General features: G+C 45.0%; 1 protein-coding gene across 1 annotated transcript in view; it reads left to right on the top strand.

Annotated features, from left to right (window-relative positions):
- Positions 1-4,835: 4,835 nt before the first annotated feature.
- The window catches only part of SEC24C (SEC24 homolog C, COPII component), a gene marked incomplete in the record, with an annotated part of 30,637 nt that continues 8,460 nt past the window's right edge, over positions 4,836-27,012 (top strand). The window contains 9 exon segments of the mRNA XM_027768898.1: positions 4,836-4,937; positions 7,427-7,626; positions 14,722-14,857; positions 22,788-22,960; positions 23,165-23,536; positions 23,836-23,972; positions 25,181-25,249; positions 26,538-26,649; positions 26,890-27,001. Of these exon segments, the coding sequence (XP_027624699.1) occupies positions 7,455-7,626; positions 14,722-14,857; positions 22,788-22,960; positions 23,165-23,536; positions 23,836-23,972; positions 25,181-25,249; positions 26,538-26,649; positions 26,890-27,001 (1,283 nt within the window).

Below are 27,012 nucleotides of genomic sequence, written 5' to 3'. Positions count from 1 at the left end.
CTGGGAGTGTCCAACACCTTAACCACCCTGCCACCTACCTGCTGGTCCCAAATAAAATAATTTAAAAAAATAATAAAATAAATATTTGGGGCCCAGCAAGTGGCATGGTGGTTAAAGGGGCTGGCTTCCCATATAACTGACCATGGTTTGGGTCCGAGACCTGGCGGCTTGCTTTCTTGCCTTCCTTTTCTCTGTCTCTCTCTGGTCAAATTAAAAATGATAATTAACAAATAGAATAAAATAAATAAATAATTCTTTTAAATTAAATATTTATTAAATGCTATTAACCATTTTGCTATACCAGTGACTTTCTTTTTAAAAAATAATTATTTAATTTTGTTATTATTATTATTATTATTATTATTATTAAATTTGACCAGAGAAGTGGGGAGTGAGAAAACAAACCAACAGGACCAGGACTTGAACCACTGTCAGCCATGTGGGAGTCCAGTACCTTAACCACCACTACACACTTGCCAGCCCCATACCAGTGAGTTTCAATTAACCCTCAGTGCATATTAGAATCACTTGGAAAACTTTTAAGCTACTAATTCCCTAAAGTAAAACAGCATATAGGATTAAATGTTTGTATAACAGCATTTTGTACACATATGTCCAGTCCTCAGGGATTCTGATCTTATTGGTCTGGTACCTGATACTGGTATTTTATTTAACTTAAAATTTTGCCAGAGGGCACATACCCTCCTATGAGGCAGAAAGAGGGAGAAAGCAATCCCCCATGGTGCATAGTCATGCCACAATCCCTTCTCCATTTCTCTACCTTGTTGGGACTTTGGACATGCATACACACATCCAGTGTGTTTTTCAAGCGGCTGGGGCCTACTATGCAGTTGGCCATGTGGAATCTGGTTCCCTTAACCAGCAGGCCACAGGCCAGCCTAGTATTGGCATTTTCTCACCCCCAACCCCACCACCACCACCACCACCATATAGGGCATGAGTGCTCACTGGAGAGAGACAGACAGACAGAGGGAAAATGATCAATCACCCCTCAAGGGGGGCCTATATGCCTCAGTCCCCTCTTTTCCATTCTCCTCTCAGAATGTTGGGCATGCATGCCTATGGCATAATTTTCAAGCTGTTGGGTCCAGGACTCAAACAGCAGAGTCTGCCATGTGAGATCCAGTGCCTTAACCACCATGCTGCCACCTGCTGGCCTGCTACTGGTGTTTTAAAATGCACCACAGGGGGGGACCAGCAGTTAGTGTAATGGCTATGTCGCTGGACTCCCACGTAGTCGACAGCGGTTCGAGTCCCAGACCCAGTGACTTAAACTCATGCTGGGCGCGTGTGCATGCGTGCCCAAGATTCCGAGAGGAGAATGGAGGGGAAGGGATTGCGGCGTGGCCATCTCCACTGGGAGGTGCTTTCTTGCTTTCTGTCTCCCTGTCTCTCTCTGTCGCTCTGGTGAGCGCATGCGCCCTATAGCCAAAACCTCTCCAAAAAAAAAAAAATGCACCACAGGGGGGGCAGCAGTTAGCAAAATGGCTACTGTGGTCAATTGCAGTTCGAGTCCTGGACCCGGTGGCTTAAACTCATGCCAGGCGCATGTGCGTGTGCCCAAGATACCGAGAGGAGAATGGAGGAGAAGGGATTGCGACATGGCCATCCACCCTGGCGGTGGGGGGGGTGATTTCTCACTTTCTGTCTTTCTGGTGAGCACACACTCCCTACAGCAAAAACCTCTCCAATAAATAAAGTTAAATAAAATAATAAAAAAAAAAAAAAGAAAAGATGCACCACAGGACCAGCAGGTGGTTAAGTTGTTGGACTCCCACATGACTGACCACATCAACAGCTTTGTTCAACTAAAATTTGTGCCCTTGGACTTCTTTTGACCTGTTGATATTTTTTAAATTATTTAATTTTATTTATTGATTTATTTTAATTTGACCAGAGAGAGACACAAAGAGAGAGAGAGAGAGGGAAAGTGAGAAGGTAAGCCGCCAGGTCCAGGACTTGAACCATGGTTGGCCATGTGGGAGTATCCAGCACCTTAGCCACCACACCACCTGCTGGTCCCCTGGCCTGTTAATATTTTATAATAGCTTTTTTTTTCACTCCTGTTTCTTGTAGGTCTCATGCTTTAGGGAGTTATTTTGTATTAAATGAATGTCACAATACAGATGGTCCTATAGTCCCCCCTTAAATTTTATTTTGTGCTCCAGGGTAGTTGTCTGACCTATGTCTGTCTAACCAAGCTTACCATCCCTAACAACTTCTAATAAAAAGATAAAATATGGTTATGGGTATATATACATACATAGAAATCCTCCAAACATTACCTACAATTATTCTTATTCATTAAACAGTATACTACTACTTACTGTAGGGGGCCAGACTGTGGCACAGCAGTAAAACATGAACAAGGCTGCTCAACATGGGAAGGTTTTGAGTTTGCGTGAGTACATGGAACATGTAAGTGCCCATGATCAGGGGCTGACTGAAGATGAGCATGGGTTAAAGAGTAAGGATCCTGCTGGTGAGGTTCTCTCTTCTTCTTCTTTTTTTTTTTTTTGGAGAGGTTTTTCGCCATAGGGCGCGTACGCTCACCAGACGGAGAGAGACATAGAGACAGAAAGCAAGAAATCACCCCCCAGGGGGGATGGTCACGCCGCAATCCCTTCTCCATTATCCTCTCGGGATCTTGGGCATGCACGCATACGCGCCTGGCATGAGTTTTAAGCCACCGGGTCTGGGACGTGAACCACGGTCGACTCCGTGGGAGTCCAGCGATATAGCCATTACACTAACTGCTGGTTCCCGAGGCTCTCTCTTAATGGAAAAAATAAACAAGCTTAAAAAAAAATCAAAATGTAGGGTGGGGCCGGCAGGTGGTGTGTTGATTATAGGCACTGGATACCCACATGGTTGACCACAGTTCGAGTACTGGCTCTGGTGGCTTGCTTCCCCTTTCTCTTTCTGTCTCTGGTCAAATAAAAAAAAAATAATAATAATGACAAACAGAATTAAATAAATAATTCTTTAAAAAAATTAAATGGGTGCCAGCAAGTGTTGTGGTGGTTAAGGTACTGGACACTCACAGGACAAACTGTGGTTCAAGTCCCAGATCTGATGGCTTGCTTTCTCACTTTCCCTTTGTCTCTCTCTGGTGAGTGCACTTGTCCTGTAGCAAATTAAAATAATAATGATGATGATAAATAAAATCAAATAAATAATTCTTAAAAATAATACCAAAGGGGGGCTTGACAGGTGGTACAGTGGTTGAGGTGCTAGGGGACTCCTATGTGGTCAATCACAATTTGAGCCCTTGACCTGGCAGCTTGAAACTCAGGCCAAGTGCATATGCATGCCCAAAACCCCAAGAGGAGAATGGAGAATGGGAGAGAGGGGGATTGCTACTTGGGGTCTCTGTGTGTGTGTGGTGTGTGAGATATTTCTTGCTTTCTGTCTTTCTGGCAAGCACATGCACCGATAGCAAAAATCTCTGGGGGGCGAAAAATGGGGGCCAGTAGGTGGTATAGTGGTTGAGCTACTGGACTCCACTGGACTGATCGCTGTTTGAGTCCTGTACCAGCAGCTTCAAAATCACACTGGGCATGTATAACCATATACCCAAGAGGAGAATGGAGAAGAGAATGCAGTGTGGCCATGACCCCTTGGTGTGGGGGGGTGACTTATCACTTCTGTCTCTCTCGGCCTCTCTCTCTGAAGAGTGCACACATCTTATAGCAAACAAAACAAAACAAAACAAAACCTCTTAAAAAAAAATACTGGGGCCAGCACATGGCATGGTGATTAAGGCACTGGACTCTCACATGCCCCAAAGTGGTTTGAGTCCTGGACCTGGTGGCTTGCTTTCTTCTCACTCTCTCCCTCTCTCGTGAATTATAATAATAATAAATGAGTAAAATTAAATTGGAAAAAATACCGCAGGAACTGTAGCTCTTCCAACACACAGCCGAGCTCTAAACCCAAATGAGCTGTGAAAAATGGTTAATTAACAGTTGACTTAAACGGAGTACTTACAATGCCAGGCAATCTATATATGATTTAATTTCCTCCTCTCAACAAACTCCCATAGGAGCATTACCTCTATTTTACGGATTAAAGTAAAAAAGGCAGAAATTAAGTTGCCTAAGCTAACAAACCTCAGAGCCAAAACTCGATCCCACACAAGCAATCTGATAGCAATTAGTGCCCTTTATCACCACCTCCATCTGAAAAACCTCACGACCAGCAAAGGTCACGGGTGGGACAACCTAGAGGACGGAAATCAATGGTGTCAGAGGTCAGCAGGAAGTGTCTGTAAGACTTCACACCCAACAAACTCCCATAGGAGCATTACCTCTATTTTACGGATTAAAGTAAAAAAGGCAGAAATTAAGTTGCCTAAGCTAACAAACCTCAGAGCCAAAACTCGATCCCACACAAGCAATCTGATAGCAATTAGTGCCCTTTATCACCACCTCCATCTGAAAAACCTCACGACCAGCAAAGGTCACGGGTGGGACAACCTAGAGGACGGAAATCAATGGTGTCAGAGGGCAGCAGGAAGTGCCTGTAAGACTCTAACCCGTGGGTCGCTAATACGTTACAGGAGGATTAAAGGGGGTATTACTAAAGACAGTCTGACTCAGCCTTCTCAGTCGCATCTCAGTCGGTGAGGCCATAAAGTGGCCAATACAAGTGAAAAAAAAGAAAATACAAAAAGCGAAAAGCGTTACGCTTAAAAGCAGCTTCCAACGGAGCAGCCATGACAGGAGAAAGGTGGCGCATGCGCGTCATCCGGGTTCCTAAAAGCGTGCAAAGTGCAGACGTGGCAGAAGGAGGGGCCCGGCCCTGGAGCGTAAGGGCGGAACTTCCGGGGGCGACGCGACGGCCCCCTCGGAACCGGAAGTGGAGCCTGGGAGCCTTGACGTTAGGAACGAAGTCGAACCTGGATCTGGAGCCGGGTGAGGAGTGGCATCGTGGGGTTGGTGGTTAGGGAAGCAGAGGAGAGGCCAGGGTATTATTTGCCAGATCGGGGTCCGGCTTTGGGAAGAAGGGAGGAGCCTGGGGGCGGGGCCCGGGGAGAGACCCTCACCTCATGCATCCACCATCCAGGATTAGTCCTAGAACCTCCCTTTGCCTCCCTGCCCAATCCCTGCTCCTGTCCAGCGCCTGAGGAAGGGCGCAAGATGCTCGATCTCTGTGCTTAATGGAACCGGCCTTCTCTTTGATTGTGGCCCGAGAAGCTGGCTTGGCTTCTTGGTCGTGGACCTCCGCGCTCCCAGCCTCCACAGCTCGATTACTTTCAGAGTTCTAGGACGCTTGCCCCGCCCCCTTGGGTTGTCACCCTCTACTGTCCACCCTGAATGAGAGTCGAGACTTGAGTCTAACTCCAAGCTGTTGAGTGTGTTTGACGGGATTATTTCCCAGAGAAGCTGTTTTCCTTTTTTCTCTCTCTGACTTTAGGAACATAAAGGGAAAGTGGCAACTGTCAAGCTTATGCCAGTGATCTGTGCAAGGTTTAGGGTTTGAAAGGACAGGTCCTGAGATGGCTTTGAGTTTCAAGAGTTCCAGTTTAGGAGCAGCTCAGATTTTTATAGTCAAGATGGCCCTTGCTAGCAAAGTGGAAAGGCCCTTTGTTCCACTACAGCAGCTGCTTCTTGGGCCTCTTGTGTCCATAGGATGATTGGTATGATAAGGCAGTAGATATATTAGTTCTCTTAGAAGTACTCTAGAAGGGCCCTCTAATTCATTCCTGTGTTGCTGGGTAAGATTGTAATAATTTTTATGGTGGCCTAGTTCAGAACAAGCATATTAGGAAAGCAGGAACAGGGGAATGAAGAAGTGCATTGGGATTTAGAATACTTATAGACTTCTGCTTGAGGGGTGATTTCCATAAGATTTAAATTTGCCACTAATCTTGACTGTTTCCCTAGATTTTTTTTTTTTTTGAAAGGTTTTTGCTATAGGGCATGTGCACTCGCCAGAAAGACAGAGAGAGACAGAGAGACAGAATGCCATAAATCACCCCCCAGGGAGGATGGCCACACCACAGTCCCTTCTCCATCCTCCTTTCGGGATCTTGGGCACACACGCACACGTGCCCGGCATGAGTTTTAAGTCACCGGGTCTAGGACTTGAACCACGTCAACTACATGGGCATCCAGTGACATAGCCATTATGCTAACTGCTGGTCCCGTTTCCCTAGACTTCATGAAGTTTTTGTGTCTTGTGTACACACATATGAGACACCTTGCTAAGGTTTTCAGGTAACTTTCATATTTAATGATTTTAATGATTCAGTTCTAAGGTCTATACACTCTTTTGGTGGAAAGGAAGGTTGGAGTAGCATTTGGATTATTGCAGTTTAGCCAAAGAATGTCATTTCTGCAAGTTGGATATTCTAAAATTTGTCTTTTAAGGGGAAAGGATTTTAGCTGATATGTTTTAGACTTTTGGCCTAAAGGATTAGAAATAGCTAGCACAGGGGCCAGCAATTAGCATAATGGCTATGTCCCTGGACTCCCATGTAGTCGACCACGGTTTGTGTCCTGGACCCGGTGCCTTGAACTCATGCGTGTGCATGTGTGCCTAAGATCCCGAGAGGAGAATGGAGGAGAAGGGATTGCAGCGTGGCCATCCCCCCTGGGGGGTGATTTCTTGCTTTCTGTCTCTCTGTCTCTCTCTGTCTTTATGGAAAGTGCACGTGCCCTATAGCAAAAACCTCTCCAAAAAAAAGAAGAAGAAATAGCTAGCGCTAGTGAATACTCAGTGTTTGTTGAATGAATGAATGCTAGAATGAATCAATGGGAAGTAGGAACGTTGTTTCACTTACCTTTAACATCACAGGAATTCATCAGAGCCTCAGGAATTCTTGTGTCATTAAAAATCATGCCACTGGTAACGGAAGCCATTATTCCATTCCAGTGGGTCTGTCTGAGGTTGCATTTTTTTTTTTTTTTTAAGATTTTTGTCATAGGGTACATGTGCTCACTGGAGAGAGACAGTGAGAGGGAAAGTGAGAAATCACTCCCATGGAGAACGGCCATGCTGCAATCCTTTCGCCTCCATTCTTCTCCTGGGGTTTTGGGCACGCATACACAAGTATCTAGCATGAGTTTCAAGCCACCAGGTCTGGGAGTCAAACCATGGTTGGCCATATAGGAGTCCAGTGCCTTAACTACCACACTACCTGCTGGCTCCTGAGTTTGAAATTTATGCCCTCTTGGCAGTGACAAAGTATGGTGTTCATAGTAGTAAAATCCTTGCTTTGAGGAGGTAATCTGAGTATTGGCTGGGGCAGAAAATTACTAAGATCCTGTGGCAGTATGGAAATTAAAAAAGCTGACGAAGTCAGTCTTACCTGATAAAGTCAGTCCTACTTTTTACCTCAAATAGTTGTTCTCTTTTTGGAAAGTTTGTTTAGACTAATTTCCTCTCTTTCATCTAATAGGTGAGACCAAGCTGGGGATGCTCTCATAATGAACGTCAACCAATCAGCTCCACCTGTACCTCCATTTGGGCAGCCCCAGCCCGTTTACCCAGGGTATCATCAGTCCAGCTATGGTGGGCAACCAGGCTCCACAGCTCCCCCTGCTCCCTATGGAGCCTATAATGGCCCAGTTCCTGGTTATCAGCAAACACCTCCCCAAGGTATGTTATGAAGTTTCCTTTGAGCTAAGGAGGGGACTAACAGAGTCTTCAAATCGGGTTGTATTGCTCTAACTAAGCTGCCTAAGAGTTTGGGTGGCTGGGAGTGAAAAACATGAATCTGGCTCTTGGAGCTAAATGTCCTATAGGCAGTCTATCCTTCCCTTTTTATTTTTAAATTTTTACCACAGCGTGCATATTCTTGTTGAAGAGAGACAGAGAGAGAAAGTGAGAAATCACCCACTGGGGGGATAGTGACACTGCAGTGTCTTCTCCATGCTCCTCAGGATTTGGGACACACACACACGTGCACATTGTGGGTTTCTTTCTTTTAAGAATTATTTTATTTTAGGGACCAGCAGTTGGCATAATGGTTTTATTGCTAGACTCCCAATTGACTGTGGTTCGAGTCCTGGATTCAGTGGCTTAAACTCACACCAGATGCATGTGCATGCATGCCCAAGATCCCAAGAGGAGAATGGAGGAGAAGGGACTGTGACGTGGCCATCCCCCTGTTTTTCTAGCAAGCGCACACACCGTATAGCAAAAACCTTTCCAAAAATAAAAAAAGAACTATTTTATTTTAACTTCATTTATTATTATTTTCCAGTTTGACAAAAGAGAGACACAGAGAGAGGGAAAGTGAGAAAGGAAGCCACCAGTTCCGGAACTTGAACCATGCTTGCCAATATGGGAGTCCAATACTAACCACTGTGCCACCTGCTGACCCCCCCCTTTTTTTTTTAAAGAATTATTTTATTTAACCTTATTTATTTATTTACTTATTTTTAAATTTGAGTAGAGAGGTACAGAGTGAGAGAGAAAGTGAGAAAACAAGCTGCCAGGTCCGGGATTCAAACCGTAGTTGGCCATGTGGGACTCTAGCTCCCCTAATCACCATACCACCTGCTGGCCCCTTTTGTTTTGTTTTATATTTTTTTTAAGAATTATTTTGCTTGACTTTTATTTATTTATTTATTTATTTATTTACATTTGACCAAAGAGGGACAGAGTGAGAGAGAGAGAGAGGCAGAGGGAGAGTGAGAAAGCAATGCATCAGGTCTGGGACTCACACCACGGTTAGCCATGTGGGAGTTCAGTGCCCTTACCACCATGCCACCTGCCAGCCCCAATCATTTTTTTTTGGAGAGGTGTTTGCTATAGGGCTTATGTGCTTGCCAGAAAGAGAGAGACAGAAAGCGAGAAATCACCCCTCAGGGTGGATGGCCACTCCACAATCCCTTCTCCTCCATTCTCTTCTAGGGATCTTAGGCACACACACACACACATGCCTGGCATGAGTTTAAGCCACCAATCTGGGATTTGAACCATTGTCGACCATGTGGGAGTCCAGTGACATAGCTCTTATGCCAACTGCTGGTCCCAACCCTTTTTATTTTATTTTATTTTATTTTATTTTATTTTATTTTGAGAAGTTTTTGCTATAGGGCACATGCGCTCACCAAAAAGACAGAGAGAAACAGAGAGACAGAAAGCAATAAATCACTACCCAGGGGGGATGGCCACACTGCAATCCCTCTTCCATTTTCCTCTTGGGATCTTGGGCACACATGCACACACACCTGGCGTGAGTTTAAGTCACTGGGTCCAGGACTTGAACTGCGGTTGACTACAGGGGAGTCCAGTGACATAGCCTTTATGCTAACTGCTGGTCCCCTTTTTTATTTTAAGAGAGATTTTTGTCATAGGGTGCCTGTGTTCACCAGAGAGACAGAGCGAGAGAACATGAGTGATCATCCCCTAAAGGGGATGGCCATGTCGTCGTCCTTTCTCCTTCATTCTCCTCCTGGGATTTTAGGCATGCATACACATACCCAGTGTGAGTTTCAAGCCACCAGGTTTGGGACTCAAACCTTGGTTAGCTATGTGGGAGTCCAGAACCTTAACCGCTATGCCACCTGCTGGCCCCCCCATCATATTTTTTTTTTAAGAATTATTTATATTTATTTATTTATGTATTTATTTATTTAATTTGACAAGAGAGGGCAGAGTTGGCGGTGAGGAAGAAAGTGAGAAAGCAATCCACCAGGTCCAAGACTTGAACTGTGGTTGGCCATGTGGGAATCCAGCACCCTTAACCACCATGCCACCTGCCAGCCCGCCAATTGTGTGTGTGTGTGTGTGTGTTTAAGAATTATTTTATTTAACTTTATTAATTTATTATTTTTGATTTGACCAGAGAGGGACAGAGTGAGAAAGCAAAGCCAGGTCTGAGATTTGAAGTGTGTTTGGCTATGTGGGAGTCCATCGCCCTTAACTACCACACCACCTGCCATCCCCCCAATTGCGTTTTTTAAGCCACTGCATCCAGGACTCTAACCATGAAGTTGGCCATGTTGGATTCAGCGCTTTAACCACTATGCCACCTGCTGGCCTCCTTTCTTGTTTTTAGAGAGGATGACTGTGTTTCTGTCTTAAGCTTTCTAGTGGGAGTGCATCTTCTAGGTTTGATGGTCTTCATTTCCTGTGAATGTCACCCTGTTAAGCCTCACCTGAATGCATTGTTCAGGGCTAAATGGAAAGGTTGTGGTCATAGCTCTTTTCCTGTGGCTAGGATAGAATATTTGTTGATCTAATGTCTTCCTGAAATGACTTTGTTTCTCATATGTATTAAGAATACTTCTCACGAACTGAAGGTTCTATCTGTTAGTGATTCTGGGACAAAGGGAATTAGTTCATGGATGAAAAGTGTGGCTTTTTTTTAAAAAGAATTATTTTAAATTTTATTTATTCATTTACTTATTTTATTTTGACCAGAGAGAGACACAGAGAGAGAGAGAGAGAAAGTGAGAAGGCAAGCCACTACATCCAGGACTTGAACCATGATCAGCCATGTGGGAATCTCCAGCACCTTAACCACCACGCCACCTGCTGGTCCCAAAAGTGTGGTGTTTTTGTGCCTGAGTTCTGGTGCCTCTCGTATCATTCTTCTGATTATCATTGCTTTTTCTTCTTTTCTTTCTTTTTTTGAGAGATTTTTGCTTTTAGGGTGTGCGCATTTGCCAAAGAAACAGAGAGACAGAGTCAGAAAGTGAGAAATCACCACCTGGGAGGATGACCACATGGCAATTCCCTCTCCTTCATTCTCCTCCTGGAATTTTAGGCATAGATATACACATGTCCAGTGTGAGTCTCAAGCCACTGGGACCTGGACTTGAACCACGGTTGGCCATGTGGGAGTCCAGCACTATGCCACCTGCTGGCCCCTGGTATCATTCCTTTTTCTTTCCTTTCATAGATGTTCTATAACATTAGAGCAGTAAGAGAAGGTAAACGTACTATCAATATAAAATGTTATAATAGTAGTAATCTAATGCTGCTTTAGGTATTTAAAAATTATTTTATTATGATCATTATTTATTTATTATTTTTTTGGAGAGGTTTTCGCTATAGGGCGCGTGCGCTCGCCAGACAGACAGAGACATAGAGACAGAAAACGAGAAATCACCCCCCAGGGGGGATGGTCACGCCGCAATCCCTTCTCCTCCATTCTCCTCTCGGGATCTTGGGCACGCACGCACACGCGCCCGGTGTGAGATTTAAGCCACCGGGTTCGAGACGTGAACCGCGGTCGACTACGTGGGAGTCCAGCGACAAAGCCATTACGCTAACTGCTGGTTCCCATGATCATTATTTTTTTAAGTTTGCTATAGTGTACATGTGCTTACCAGAGAGAAGACAGAGAGAGAGAAAGTGAGAAAGCAAGCTGCCAGGTTTCCGACTTGAACCGCAGTTGGCCATTTTCAAGTCCAGCACCCAAACACCATGCTGCCTGCTAGCCCTAGGTATGGCATTTGACTTTTACGTTACTTTTTCAAGAAGAGCAGCTGGTACTGTACATATGGTCTGGAAGGACTTTTCAGAAAGTAATTACCATTAGATCTTTGGTTAGGGTAGTTGAGAACTTAGGGTATACCAAATTCTTTACGCATTTAAAAAAAATTTATTATTATTTTTTTTAAGAGAGATTTTTGTTGTAGGACACATGTACTCGCCAGAGAGACAGAGTGAAAAATCACCCCCTGGGGGATGGCTGTACCGCAATCCATTCTCCTCCATTCTCTTTTTGGGATTTTGGACACTTTACCTGGCATGAGTTATGGTGTTTTGTTTTGTTTTGTTTTGTTTTTTTTGAGAGTGTTTTGCTAAAGGGTGCATCTGCGAGAAATCACCCCCAGGGGGGTTGGCTACGCCACAATCCTTTATCCTCCATTCTCCTATCAGGATCTTGGGCACTCACGCACATGTACCCGGAGTGAGTTTAAGCCACCAAGTCCAGGACTTGAACCATGGTTGACTACATGGGAGTCCATCGACATAGCTATTACACCAGCTGCTGGTCCCAACCTGGCATGAGTTTTAAACTGGTGGGTCTGGGACACGTACTGCAGCCTACTACATGGGAGTCAGAGACAGAGAGACAGAAAACGAGAAATTACCACTTGGGAGGGATGGCCACGCCACAGTCCCTTCTCCTCCATTCTCCTCTTGGGATCTTGGGCACGCACGCACACTTGCCCGGCATGAGTTTTAAGCCACCAGGTCTGGGACTCGAACCGCGGTCGACTATGTGGGAGTCCAGCGACATAGCCATTACACTAACTACTGGTCCCTATTTATTTATTTTTTAAGAACTCTTTTCTTTTAATTATTATTTATTATTATTTCAATTTTAGCAGAGAGAGACAGAGAGGTGGGAGAGAGAGAATGAGAAAGCAAGCCACCAAGTCCAGGACTGAACTGCAGTCAGCCATGTGGGAGTCCAGCATCCTTAACCACATGCCACCTGCTGGACCCAAGAACTCTTTTCTTTTAATTATTATTTATTATTATTTCAATTTTAGCAGAGAGAGACAGAGAGGTGGGAGAGAGAGAATGAGAAAGCAAGCTGCCAGGTGTGGGTATTGAAGCATGGTTAGCTATGTGGGAGTCCAGCACCTTAACCACCACACTCTGTGCCAGCCCCTTAAATTTTATTTTTTGTATGCCAGAGGGCACATACACTTGCTGGAAAGAGATGGAAAGAGATAGAGAAGGAGAATGCATTTTCTCATGGGGCACGGTCATGCCACAGTTTCTTCTCCATCCTTCGAGATTTGGGGCATGTACCTAGTGTGCTTTTCAAACTGTTGGGCCTGGGATTTGAACTGCTAAGTCAGCTACCTGAGGTTGGGCTCTCCCTTAATCTCCAGGATACAGAGATGGCCCCTCTATGCTTTTTTAAAAGAGTAAATTCTATAGAGAAATACAAGACAAACAAGGCAACAAAAGACATAAGTAAAACTTTGGGAATGAATGAAGTATTACTATTTTAATTATAGCCCTGAAAATATTTTGTAAAGTGGTCAAATTAGGCCTCAGGTCTTTAGAAGAGCTTTACTCTGAGACAGGACTTTGCCTGGACAGAGTTCACTTCTGCTTAATCAAGTGCTGACTTATCAAGATGGAGTTTGGCATTCCCTCAAGAGAAAACTTTGTTATTGGCAGAAAACATACCTCTGTTGTGGTTAGTGATCAAATTCAGATTAATCATGTTGTATAGGCAGGTACTATGGTGTCTTAATTTCTCCTGAGGGCAGAAGCAGAAAAAATAGTTTGAACAGAATCAGAAACATTTTTAAAGTGGTGTGCCAAGTAACTGATCTTTTTTCCCCCTACATTTCATGTGAAGAAGATGGCTAAGGGTAGTAGAAATAGCTTCGATGGCTGCTCTGATGAATAGAAAGCATAGAATCCAGCTTTTGTGAAGACTTAGGTGGCAGCATTAGTGGAGAACAGGCCACTGTCCTGACTGAATTCTTGCACAGAAATAAGGTCTCTAACCTATAGACATACTTTCCAAACCATGTTCTATTAGAAGCTTCCACACTTAGAAGTGGATGGAAAGGATAGGATATGGTGAGGACAAGTGAAATACATGAAGAGGGTAGGAGAATAGTCTTCCCAGTAGATACCTTTCTTTGTAGCCTAGATGAGTAAATGACTTGCTCTTCTGTGCCACCTTTCTCATATATTCTCTAAGTATTTGGGCTCTGGAGTAAGATCTTTTTTAAAAAGAGTTGACTTTTTTCCTTTTTTTTTTTTTTTTAGATGTTTTTGATACAGGGCGCATGTGCTCGCCAGAAAGACAGAGAGATAGAAAGTGAGAAGTCACCCCCCAGGGGGGCTGGCATGCCACATCCCTTCTCCTCCAAGGATCTTGGGCACGCACGCACATGCTCCTGGCATGAGTTTAAGCCACTGGGTCCAGGACTCGAACCGTAGTTGACTACATGGGAGTCCAGCGACGTAGCCATTACACCAACTGCTGGTCCCAAAGAGTTGACATTTTTCCTAGGGTAAAAACGTTAGCCTATAGAGCCAGCAGGTGGTATGGTGGTTAAGGTGCTGGATATCACATGGCTTGACTCCAAGGTTCAAATCCTGAACCTGGTAGCTTAAAATACCTGCTGGGCATACGAGTGTGCATACCCAAAATTCCAAGAGGATAATGGAAGAGAGGGGATTGAGGTATGGCCATCACTTCTTAGGGGTGATTTCTCGCTTTCCCTCTCTCTGTCTCTCTCTCTTTGGTGAGCACACATGCTCTATGTCAAAAATTAAACAACACAGGACCAGCAGGTGGCGTGGTGATTGCGGCGCTAGATTCCCACGTGGCTGACCACGGTTCAAGTCCTAGACCTGGTGGCTTGCTTTCTCACTTTTCCTCTCTCTCTCTCTCCATGTCTTTCTCAGGTTAGATTTTTTAAAAATAATAAATAAAATTTAATAAATATTAAAAAAAAAAAAACAGCTAAAAACATTAGCCTAGAGTGTAGTGGAATGCTCTCTATTCTTTGACTCTGACTGTAGCTTCACCCTAGTGAACCTGATTAGGATACTGTAGACTCTGCTGGGCATTCACATTCAGAGTATTTCTGTAGCTCAAACTAAATTTTGATGGTGTCTCTATCACTGCAAAGCTGTGGTATTGGGCCAGTGAAGTTCTGAGCTTATTGAGCCTTGCTTTGCGTTCCAGGCTCAGGGTGGAAAAGAAAATTATTTCCCAATCACTTACTTTATTTCCTTTACCTTTAGGTGTGTCAAGAGCCCCACCTTCCTCAGGGGTACCTCCAGCCTCAACAGTGCAGGCCCCTTGTGGCCAGGCTGCATATAGCCAGTTTGGCCAGGGAGATGTACAGAATGGCCCGAGCTCCACTGTTCAGATGCAAAGGTATGTACTTTGGTCAGCCTATAATTGGTCTTACAAAAGTGGAAAAGTTAGGAGTATGCAAGGGCCTATTTCCTTTTCCTTTTTCTTTCTTATAGATCCCCTTCTTTTTTTTTTTTTTTTTTTTTGAAAGAGATTTCTGCTATAGGGTGTGTGTGTTTATCAAAGAGACAGAAACCAAGAAACCACCCTCCCCAGGGGGGGATGGCCACACTACAATCCCTTTTCCTCCATTTTCCTCTCAGGATTTTGGGCACACATGCACACACACACCAGTCATGAGGTTTTTGGTTTTTTTTTTTTTTTTTGAGAGGTTTTTCGCTATAGGGCACGTGCACTCACTGGAAAGACAGAGACAGAGAGATAGAAAGCGAGAAATCACCCCGCAGGGGGATGACCACACTGCAATCCCTTCTCTTCCATTCTCCTCTTGGGATCTTGGACATGCACGCACATGTGCCCGGCGTGAGTTTAAGCTGCTGGGTCCGGGACTTGACCCGCGGTCAACTACATGGGAGTCCCGCAACATAGCCATTACGCTAACTGCTGGTCCCACCCGTCATGAGTTCTAAGCCACTGGGTCCAGGAATTGAACTGTGGTCGACTATGTGGGAGTCCACCGACGTAACCATTACACCATCTGCTGGTCGTTTTTTAAAACTTTTGGCATGAGTTTTTTCCCTTTCTAGGCATACAGTTTCAGTAATGATTGCAGTCCTACTGAGCATAGTCTAAGAGAGAGTCGAGTAGAAGAGACTTTAGGATTATCTGTGATTTCTCTGACTTCCCTTCTTTCTTCTAGATTAGACACTAAGTAGGACTGATTGGTTAAGTCTGATCATGCCCAGTAATGAAATGAAAGATACTCAAAGGAAAACCACATAAATGATGAAAACTTCTGTGGTGTATGAACCAGTATACCTATTTTTATATGGAAATTTATTAAAGGAGGGCAACCATCTGTTGGGGTACTGTTTGTCATTAAATAAAGAATAAAGTTTAACTGTGGGGCCAGCAAGTGGCATAGAAGTTAAGATGCTGGACCTCACATGGAGGACTCTGTGGTAGGAGTCCTGGACCTGGTGGCTTGAAAAATAACGGTGGGCACATGTGTACATGCCTGTAATCCTAAGAATAGACCAGAAGAGAAGGGATTGCTATGCAGCCATCCTCCTGGGGGGTGAGAAATCACTCCCTCCCCATCTCTCTCTGGCTAGTGCAAGCTCTCCCTATAAGCAAAAACTAAAAACAAAAAATTAAAAAGTAATAACTATGGGTGGGGGTGTGATGATAGAAGAGTCACTTTATTAGGTATCTTGAGTGCATATCTTTAGTATTGACTATAAGCCTGGATAAGACAAATGAATGGGATTCATAAAAGATAAGTAGACAAACATAAAAATAAAGAACAGTGTAAGGATATAGAGGGTAACTAGTGAGGTAGGAAGCCTTTTTCTTTTTTTAGAGAGGTTTATGCTATTGGGCATGGTCGACTACATGGGAGTCTAGCGATGTAGCCATTACACTATCTGCTAGTCCCTGTTTTTAAAAATTTTGACCAGAGAGTAAGAGAGAGAGAGAGAGGGAAAGTGAGAAAGCAAGCCACCAGATCCGGGACTTGAGCCAGGGTCAGCCATGTAAGAATTCAGTGCCCTTAACCACCACACCACCTGCCTGCCCTGTTCATTTGTTTTTTAAAATTTTATCTTGGGCCTATCCTGTGGCCTAGTCCTAAAGGGAGCTGAATCCTACATGGCTGGCCATGGTTCAAATCCATAGCTGGCTGTGGTTCCAATCTTTGGACAACATGCCAGACAAGTGTGCATGCATGCCAAGATCCTGACGGGATGGAGAAACAGAAGAAATTGCAGTATGACTGTGCCCTATCGGGGGGAGGAGATGCTTTCTCTCTTCTTCTCTGGCAAATTCACATGCCATTTAGCAATTAAAAAATTGGATCTTGGGTCTGATCTCTGATGTCATTGGAGTACCTTCCAGAAGCAAATGCAAAACAACCACACTCCTTCAACCCAGGCTGTAAGAAATTCTCAGGGAAAAATAGATATTGATTAGAGTCAATAGAGACAGGCCAGAAGGTGGTGTGGAGATTAAGGTGGCTAGATTCTACATGCAAATTACGCAGTTGGAGTCCTAGACCCTGTGACTTGAAAATCACACTGGGAGTGTGTGTGTGCATGCCCAAAATCTTGAAAGAAGAGATTGTGGCATGCGCGTGTGGGGATGATTTCTCACTTTCCCTCGCTGCCTCCTCTCTGAGAAGTGCATGTGCCCTATGGCCAAAAAAAAAAAAAATCTGAAAAAGCATGACAAAATGGAACTATACTCTTTCAAAGAAAGTATTGTATTGATAGGTGCCTCTAAGAGAAGGGAGAGGGCATGATGAGGGCCATGCATACAGAGCTTTGGGTGTTAATATGTTCTATTTCTTTACTTGGTTTTTGATTACCTGAGTGGTTGTATTTATTTGTCTTTACAATTTGCTAGAGGGCACATGTGCTTGCCAGAGGAAGAGAGAGAGCACACATGAGAGCAAGCATCCCTGTGGGAGATGGTCACATTGCAAATCCTTTTTCCATTTCTCCTTTCAGGATTTTGGACATGCAAGCATGTATGCCCAGTGTGTTTTTCAAGACACTGTGTCAGGGATTTGATCTGTTGGCCACGTGGGATCCAGCTACCTTAACCACTTTGGCACCAGCTGGCACAAGTGGTTGTATTCTTTTTAAGAGACTTTAGGATTATCTGTGATTTCTCTGACTTCCCTTCTTTCTTCTAGATTAGACACTAAGTAGGACTGATTGGTTAAGTCTGATCATGCCCAGTAATGAAATGAAAGATACTCAAAGGAAAACCACATAAATGATGAAAACTTCTGTGGTGTATGAACCAGTATACCTATTTTTATATGGAAATTTATTAAAGGAGGGCAACCATCTGTTGGGGTACTGTTTGTCATTAAATAAAGAATAAAGTTTAACTGTGGGGCCAGCAAGTGGCATAGAAGTTAAGATGCTGGACCTCACATGGAGGACTCTGTGGTAGGAGTCCTGGACCTGGTGGCTTGAAAAATAACGGTGGGCACATGTGTACATGCCTGTAATCCTAAGAATAGACCAGAAGAGAAGGGATTGCTATGCAGCCATCCTCCTGGGGGGTGAGAAATCACTCCCTCCCCATCTCTCTCTGGCTAGTGCAAGCTCTCCCTATAAGCAAAAACTAAAAACAAAAAATTAAAAAGTAATAACTATGGGTGGGGGTGTGATGATAGAAGAGTCACTTTATTAGGTATCTTGAGTGCATATCTTTAGTATTGACTATAAGCCTGGATAAGACAAATGAATGGGATTCATAAAAGATAAGTAGACAAACATAAAAATAAAGAACAGTGTAAGGATATAGAGGGTAACTAGTGAGGTAGGAAGCCTTTTTCTTTTTTTAGAGAGGTTTATGCTATTGGGCATGGTCGACTACATGGGAGTCTAGCGATGTAGCCATTACACTATCTGCTAGTCCCTGTTTTTAAAAATTTTGACCAGAGAGTAAGAGAGAGAGAGAGAGGGAAAGTGAGAAAGCAAGCCACCAGATCCGGGACTTGAGCCAGGGTCAGCCATGTAAGAATTCAGTGCCCTTAACCACCACACCACCTGCCTGCCCTGTTCATTTGTTTTTTAAAATTTTATCTTGGGCCTATCCTGTGGCCTAGTCCTAAAGGGAGCTGAATCCTACATGGCTGGCCATGGTTCAAATCCATAGCTGGCTGTGGTTCCAATCTTTGGACAACATGCCAGACAAGTGTGCATGCATGCCAAGATCCTGACGGGATGGAGAAACAGAAGAAATTGCAGTATGACTGTGCCCTATCGGGGGGAGGAGATGCTTTCTCTCTTCTTCTCTGGCAAATTCACATGCCATTTAGCAATTAAAAAATTGGATCTTGGGTCTGATCTCTGATGTCATTGGAGTACCTTCCAGAAGCAAATGCAAAACAACCACACTCCTTCAACCCAGGCTGTAAGAAATTCTCAGGGAAAAATAGATATTGATTAGAGTCAATAGAGACAGGCCAGAAGGTGGTGTGGAGATTAAGGTGGCTAGATTCTACATGCAAATTACGCAGTTGGAGTCCTAGACCCTGTGACTTGAAAATCACACTGGGAGTGTGTGTGTGCATGCCCAAAATCTTGAAAGAAGAGATTGTGGCATGCGCGTGTGGGGATGATTTCTCACTTTCCCTCGCTGCCTCCTCTCTGAGAAGTGCATGTGCCCTATGGCCAAAAAAAAAAAAAATCTGAAAAAGCATGACAAAATGGAACTATACTCTTTCAAAGAAAGTATTGTATTGATAGGTGCCTCTAAGAGAAGGGAGAGGGCATGATGAGGGCCATGCATACAGAGCTTTGGGTGTTAATATGTTCTATTTCTTTACTTGGTTTTTGATTACCTGAGTGGTTGTATTTATTTGTCTTTACAATTTGCTAGAGGGCACATGTGCTTGCCAGAGGAAGAGAGAGAGCACACATGAGAGCAAGCATCCCTGTGGGAGATGGTCACATTGCAAATCCTTTTTCCATTTCTCCTTTCAGGATTTTGGACATGCAAGCATGTATGCCCAGTGTGTTTTTCAAGACACTGTGTCAGGGATTTGATCTGTTGGCCACGTGGGATCCAGCTACCTTAACCACTTTGGCACCAGCTGGCACAAGTGGTTTTTTTTTTTTAAGAGGTTTTTGCCATAGGGCGTGTGTGCTCGCCAGACAGACAGAAAGCGAGAAACCACCCCCCAGGGGGGATGGCCACGCCACAATCCCGTCTCCTCTATTCTCCTCTCGGAATCTTGGGCACGCTCGCACACGTGCCCAGCATGAGGTTTTTTTTTTGTTTTGTTTTTGTTTTTTTTTGGAGAGGATTTTTTGCTGTAGGGCACGTGCGCTCACCAGACAGACAGAGAGAGACAGGGAGACAGAAAGTGAGAAATCACCCCCTGGGGGGATGGCCACGCCACAATCCCTTCTCCTCCATTCTCCTCTTGGGATCTTGGGCACGCATGCACACGCGCCCGGCGTGAGTTTAAGCCGCTGGGTCTGGGACTCGAACCGCGGTCGACTACATGGGAGTCCAGCGACATAGCCGTTACGCTAACTGCTGGTCCCCCGGCGTGAGTTTTAAGCCACCTGGTCTGGGACTCAAACTGCGGTCAACTACATGGGAGTCCAGCGACACAGCCATTACGCTAACTGCTGGTCCCACAAGTGATTGTATTCTAATTACTCAATTGTACATATACGTGCCACATACTTTTTCTTTTTTTTTAAGGTTTTTGCCACAGGGCACGTGTACTTGCCAGAAAAAGACAGAGAGAGAAAGAGACAATGAGAAGGAAAGTGAGAAATCATCTCCCAGAAGGGATGACCATGTCATAGTCCCTTCTCCATTCTTCTGGGATCTTGGGCATGCATGGCTGGCATGATTTTCAAGCTGCCAGGTCCAGGATTCAAATTGCATTTGGGCATGTGGAAGTCCAGTGCCTTAACCACCATGCCACTTGCTGGTCCCACATCCTTTTTTTCTATTGATATTTCACAGTTAAAAATTGGATATAGATAGTAGTGCTAGCTTGGTCTATTACTTATACTCTTAGTTTTTTAGTTTCCTATCTACTCTGTTTTGCTCAGATTCTTGCTGTGAAGATGAAATAAAATGAAATATTTAGATACTTTATAAGTTGTGAAGTTGTGTACAGATAAGGTGGTGGTGTATTGTGTCTAGGCCATGTGACAGAATGACATTGGAGAGTTGGTAGCATTATTCATTATTAATAAAACAGTACCATGGAATGTAATTATTCTGACAAGGATTTACTGAGCCTCTGCCATGGGGCTAACAATATATTTATTGCTATGGAAGATAAAAATGTGAAGTCCAATAAAGAGCTTAGGGAGGTCTGAGGGGGCCGGATAATGGTGCATCAGTAATGCAGCACTCTGCAAGGCCAACCCACCAGGAGAAGGGTCTGGGTTCATATTTGGTGACCTCCCTAAATATGCCAGGCGTGCGCATGCCTGTGACTTGGGACTTGCTGAAGCCGGGGATGGCTTGTGGTGTGAAGACCTTGTTGAGGATATCTTGTCTCTGTCTCTCTTGCAATTTGAAAAAAATAAAAAAATATTAATTGAAATAAATACTGATTGAAGTACCAGTTGAATAAATGAATGAAAAGTGTTAAACTAAAGGACTAAGAAGAGCTGACCAAATATAAAATACCAGTTATTTGGGACCAATAATTGGCGTAATGGCTATGTCCCTGGACTCCCACATAGTCGACCACGGTTTGAGTCCTGGATCTGGTGGTTGAAACACACCCCAAGATCCTGAGAGGAGAATGGAGGAGAAAGGATTGCAGCATGGCCATCCCTCCTGTGAGGGGGATTTCTTGCTTTCTGTCTCTCTGTCTCTCTGTCACCAGAGGCGAGCGCACGCGCCCTATTGCAAAAACCTCTCCAAAAAAGAAGTTATTTTGTAGAGACAAGATAAGACAGGAAGTATAAATCAGATTTATAATGTAAGAGACCACTGTTGTGAATTTGATTTGTTCCTGAAGTCTCCAAAGGAGCTTATTAATATAATACTGTGTGTTGTAGTTACTCTACAGTACTATCCCTGTAAAATACTAGTGCAGTTGCCTCTTGCTGGTGTGTACTAATACTGTGGTTATATTGTTTTTATATTTAAATGTGCCAACTGATACTATAAGGGTGTCCAACATAGCTACCCAAGTTTTTTTTTTTTTTTTAAGAGGTTTTTGCTATAGAGCGTGTAAGCTCACCAGAAAGACAGAGAGAGACAAAGAGATAGAAAGTGAGAAATTACCCCCCAGGGGGGATGGCCATGCCACAATCCCTTCTCCTCCATTCTCCTCTCAGGATCTTGGGCAAGCACGCACACATGCCTGGCATGAGTTTAAGCCACCAGGTCTGGGACTCAAACTGCGGTCAACTACATGGGAGTTCAGCAACATAGCCATTACGCTAACTGCTGGTCCCCAACATAGCTACCCAAGTAAGAGATATTGCTAGATAGACCCAAGTGGAAGGCCACCCAGGTTTATCTCCTATTTCTCTAGTCCTTTTTTTTTGGGAGAGGTTTTTGCTATAGGGTGTGTGCGCTCGCCAGACAAAGACAGACAGAGAGACAGAAAGCGAGAAATCACCCCCCAGGGGGGATGGCCACGCCACAATCCCTTCTCCTCCATTCTCCTCTCAGGATCTTGGGCAAGCACGCACACATGCCTGGCATGAGTTTAAGCCACCAGGTCTGGGACTCAAACTGCGGTCAACTACATGGGAGTTCAGCAACATAGCCATTACACTAACTGCTGGTCCCTCTCTAGTCCTTTTTTGGTACACTTAGCATCATCTTTCTAGTTAGAACAGACTGCCAAATTCCATTGACCTGCTCCTCTGATCTTAGAATTTTCTAACACCTTTCCCAGGATAAAGTAGCAAATACTTTGGTTTGGGAGTTAAACTGTCAAACTACATTTGTTAAGTGCCTATTGCATGCATGCTTATGTGTGCCCTCCCTTTCAGCTCTTTCAAGGCTTCAGATTACAAAAGGAAGGGAGTTTTTCAGCGGAGGATTAAGGCAGGGGAGGTGATAATTTGACTAGCTGAGTAAATAGTATTTGACCTGAGAGTGTGAGGCTTAGCCCAGTAGGAAACAAATTTGTCTTGAATAATCACAGTGTAGATAATAGGAATGTAATATACCCACAAATATATAAATAGGAAGCCATGAAAGAGCTCACGTGAGAGTTCTGCAAAATAATTTAACTTCCTGTGTGATGTGGAGTTTTTGTCAGCTTTGAAGAGTATTCCAGCCCCACTAGTCACCACTGCTTTCTTTCTCTTCACAGGCTCCCTGGGTCTCAGCCATTTGGGTCCCCATTGGCTCCTGTGGTCAGTCAGCCAGCTGTGCTTCAGCCCTATGGCCCCCCTCCTACAAGTGCACAGGTGACTGCACAGCTGGCCGGAATGCAGATTGGTGGTGCTGTGGCTCCAGCCCCGCCCCCTTCTGGGCTGGGCTATGGTGAGTAATTGTGACCACAGGAGTGTTATGGGTTCCCTCTTTTCAGAGGCAGCAGGCCCAGAGTAGGCCTAAATCTATTTTATTTTCGTGCTTCTAAGTTCCAGAAGATGGGATAGTCCTACCTACCCCTCTTATGTGGAAAAGGAAATGATTTACTGAACAATGAGGCAGGATAACTGGGCTTACTCTGCCGTTTCTTCTCAGGCACACCAACATCACTGGCCTCCGCCTCAGGAAGTTTCCCTAACTCTGGTCTGTATGGCTCCTATTCTCAGGGCCAGGCTCCTCCCCACAGCCAGGCCCAAGGTCATCCTGGGGTCCAGCCTCCTCAGAGATCTGCCCCACCACAGGCCTCCAGCTTCACACCTCCAGCTTCAGGGGGTCCTCGGATGCCTTCGATGGCTGGTCCACTCTTGCCTGGACAGGGTTTTGGGGGGCCTCCAGTGAGCCAGCCCAATCATGTGTCCTCACCTCCTCCTCAAGCTCTGCCCCCTGGCACCCAGATGTCTGGGCCCCCAGGACCACCGCCACCTATGCACTCTTCCCAGCAGCCAGGCTATCAGCTGCAACAAAATGGTGAGTCTTCCCAGGCCTGTCTAGAAACCAAAGACCTCAGCTATTCAGGAGTTTGTTTGCTTTTAGTATTGCTTTGCTAAGTAGTGAACTAGAAGGACATGTCAGTATTACTAGGATGTGGGGCTTATAAGACATTTTTTTCCTCATAGTTCAGATAATTTGATCTTTGGCCACAGCTTTGCCACAATTGTATATACTCATAATTGTATGTTTATAGCAGCCTAGTCATTTCTCCAAGGCCTTAAGAAGGGATAGGGAAGAGACTTTGAGTTCATTGAACTTGTACCCTTCTCTCTCAGGTTCCTTTGGACCAGCCCGAGGCCCTCAGCCCAATTATGGAAGCCCCTACCCTGGAGCGCCCACCTTTGGCAGTCAGCCTGGGCCTCCTCAGCCACTGCCTCCCAAGCGCCTGGACCCTGATGCCATCCCGAGCCCTGTAAGTAGATACTTATGAGGTCCTGGGGAGGGGCTTGTGTCTGCTAGATAAACAGAAACTTTGCCAAGCATTTTCTGATACTTTGCCCTTTATATCCATTTTGTGTAGGCTTAGAACCTGGACATAATTTTTGACTGAACTAGAACTTGAAGTTTCAGAAATCTTTGGGGGGTAATTTTACTCATTAACTGGGCAAGGAAGGAAGGGAAGCCAAGGGTGCTGAGCAGTGTCAGTAGGGCTCTGGGCTGAGGGCTGTGTTCCGTTACTGCTGGACTGAAGTTGCATGGTGGCCTTTGCCTTCTGTGGAGTAGTAGCTGGGTCTTGTTCCCTTAGATTTAGTAGGATAGCATTCTTCCTACCCTAGGAGAGCAGGTGAGAGCATGCTGTGGTCTCTGGTATTTAGAGGAGGAAAACCTCAATGATTTATTTCTGCTCCTACTTGGACAGTGTTTTAGGAGGAAGCCCCCAGTGCTTTTGTTTGGTAAGCTTCTGTTGTGTGGATGGGGGGAAATGATTACACTTTACGAGGGCAATGTGTGTATAAAGTCCCACTGGGAAGCTGCTACTCCCAGACAGAAGGTGACTCTCACCCTTAGAACCATCAGAATCCTCAGGCCCTCCTTATCAGAGCCTGGGACTGTGCTCCCAAGTAGAGGCCTCCTTATAGTTTTGTCTGTAATGTTTGCTGTGTCAGTTACCTCACCATGCTTAGCCATTGTCATATTCCATTCTGTTCTCTTCCCTCTTCCTGTGGGGAACTACCATGGTGAGCAAGGCCTGTAAGCTAAGGAGAACCTAAGAAGGTGAAGCAGCCTCTCCTTCCTTTCTCCTCCTTCAGTGAGAAGGAGAGTCTGGCTGGATATGAAGGGAGGCTCTTTTCAGTAGAAACAAAGTCCTTGGATAGGAGGTTTGGAGTTCTGAAGTGAACATTCCTTTTCTAAGGTTTCCCCATTCAGCCCTTCCCTAGAGAGCCTCTGCTTGGCTCCTGTTTGCCCCCTTTCCTTATCTTTCTACATCATAGTCTAAGCCATTAATGCCAGAAAGCCTTAGAATTGCAGCTATAGAGGGCACCTGATTTCAGCAGTATGTGCTGGGCTCCAGCTGTTTACGTCTAACTCATCAGGGGTGAGAGAAGTAACATCTTCCTCTTGTTCTTTTGTCTCCCTCCCTGTATTCCCTTGCTGCCTTTATTATTAAAACACTAAAAGCAACTCAATGAGCTGCCTCCTCAGCAGAAAACCAGGCACAGAATAGACCCTGATGCCATTCCTAGTCCAGTAAGTGCAGGGGTGTGTGTGTGTGTGTATGTGAGATCCTTGTGTTAGTGCCATCCATGCATGCCTGTGACCTCATCATCACCTCATCTACCATGTCCATCTCTCTCCATTCTCTTCCCTTAGTCCTTCTAGATCTTGCTTTTACAAGTTAGAAGGATATGCATGCCTCAAGTCACCCTGTAATGAAGAGTAGCAAGCTGTTAGTAGTGCCTTGTTAGTAGTGGAGTATTAGGTCAGGCTCTAAGGGTGGGACCAGGTGGCATGTTAAGTTCTGGTTTTGGGCCTGCTGGCTCCTCCAGGAACCCACACATGTGTGACAGAATGGGACAAAGTTGAGCAGTAGATCCTTCCACTTTGGGTTTGATTTGTCTACAGCCTAGAGAAACATTTGGGTAGGTGGCTGCTCATGTATAGGTTCATGGTATCCCAACCTGGCATTTCTTTCGGGGGTTGGGACTGCTGGTTTGACAAAGTGTGGACCACTTTCTCATCTGGAGAGTCTTTTTGACTTCGATATATTTCTAAGCATCAAACCTTTCTGCTATGGGAGAGAGAATTATATTTGCCCTTTACTTTTTCTGGCTTTACCAAACCCATCTTGAAGTAACTGACTAAAGGTCCCCTGCACAAAGGTCCGATTACCAGCTTTGCAAACCCTTCTTTTTCCTTTGCTGGGTTTGTCAGAACGTGGGGGCCGAGGATCAGGCCATAAGGATCAGGTACTTATCCTCTCCTCCTCCCACGCGTATGCTCTGCTGCTAACCCGAAAGAAAGGCAGCATCTGCTTCCTCACCTTACCTGACCATTTCTGGCTGTTTAATTCTTTCCTCACCCTGTCCCTGTAATTTCATCGAGTGTAGAGTCATTCCAGATAGATTCATTTTTACATGGTTCCTGTTGTCTGTTTTCCTGCTCTGACTCAGAATGTGTCTCGGGGAGAGGAGGGGGAAGGCTGGATGGGGGAGGGGAGGAGATTCTAATCATCTGAAGGTTTGTGATCAGAGCTGAAGCTGTCTCCTGGAGCGGGAGGAGTTAAGAGGGCGCTCACTGCTGACTGGGGTCGGGGAGCAAGTCATAAATAAGCCTCCTGCTAGTGTTACCTACCCACTGTCTGCTGTGGCGGTAGAGTGGAGGTTGGCATTGGAGTGCTGTATACAAGCTCCCCAGAAAAGCAGGGCTCTGCACGAGGCGTGTCTTGGTCAGTAGTTTCTGTGCTGCGGCGCTGGCCTTTCTTTTCTGGCCCTCTATTTTCTTCTGTCAGCTCACTCATTTTACTTCTTCCCTGCAGATTCAGGTCATTGAAGATGATAGGAACAACCGGGGTTCAGAGCCATTTGTCACTGGAGTACGGGGCCAGGTGCCACCCTTAGTCACCACCAACTTCCTGGTGAAAGATCAAGGTGAGGAGAGCATCTTCTCAATAGAGGCTATTTTCCCAAAATTATCTGCAAATGATGGGAGGGACCTTTATTGCTCTTTAACCAAGGACCAGTCTGCCTCACACTCTTCGTCCTTCTGGAGTAAAAAGCCCCCATCAACTCTAGCATTTGTAGGGGTAACAAGGTGGATCACCCAGCAATGGGGAGCTGGTGTCTGGTGGGATTTTATGATCTGACTCAGCCTTCTATGTCTTCTCTCAGGGAATGCAAGTCCCCGATACATCCGATGTACATCCTATAATATCCCGTGCACATCTGACATGGCTAAGCAGGCTCAGGTGCCCCTGGCAGCTGTCATCAAGCCACTGGCAAGGCTGCCTCCCG

This window comes from Tupaia chinensis, unplaced genomic scaffold (genome assembly GCF_000334495.1).
Source record: "Tupaia chinensis unplaced genomic scaffold, TupChi_1.0 Scaffold148012_1, whole genome shotgun sequence".
NCBI lineage: Eukaryota > Metazoa > Chordata > Mammalia > Scandentia > Tupaiidae > Tupaia > Tupaia belangeri.
Note: the sequence above shows the minus strand (reverse complement) of the source record. Positions and strands in the feature narration are given on the sequence as shown.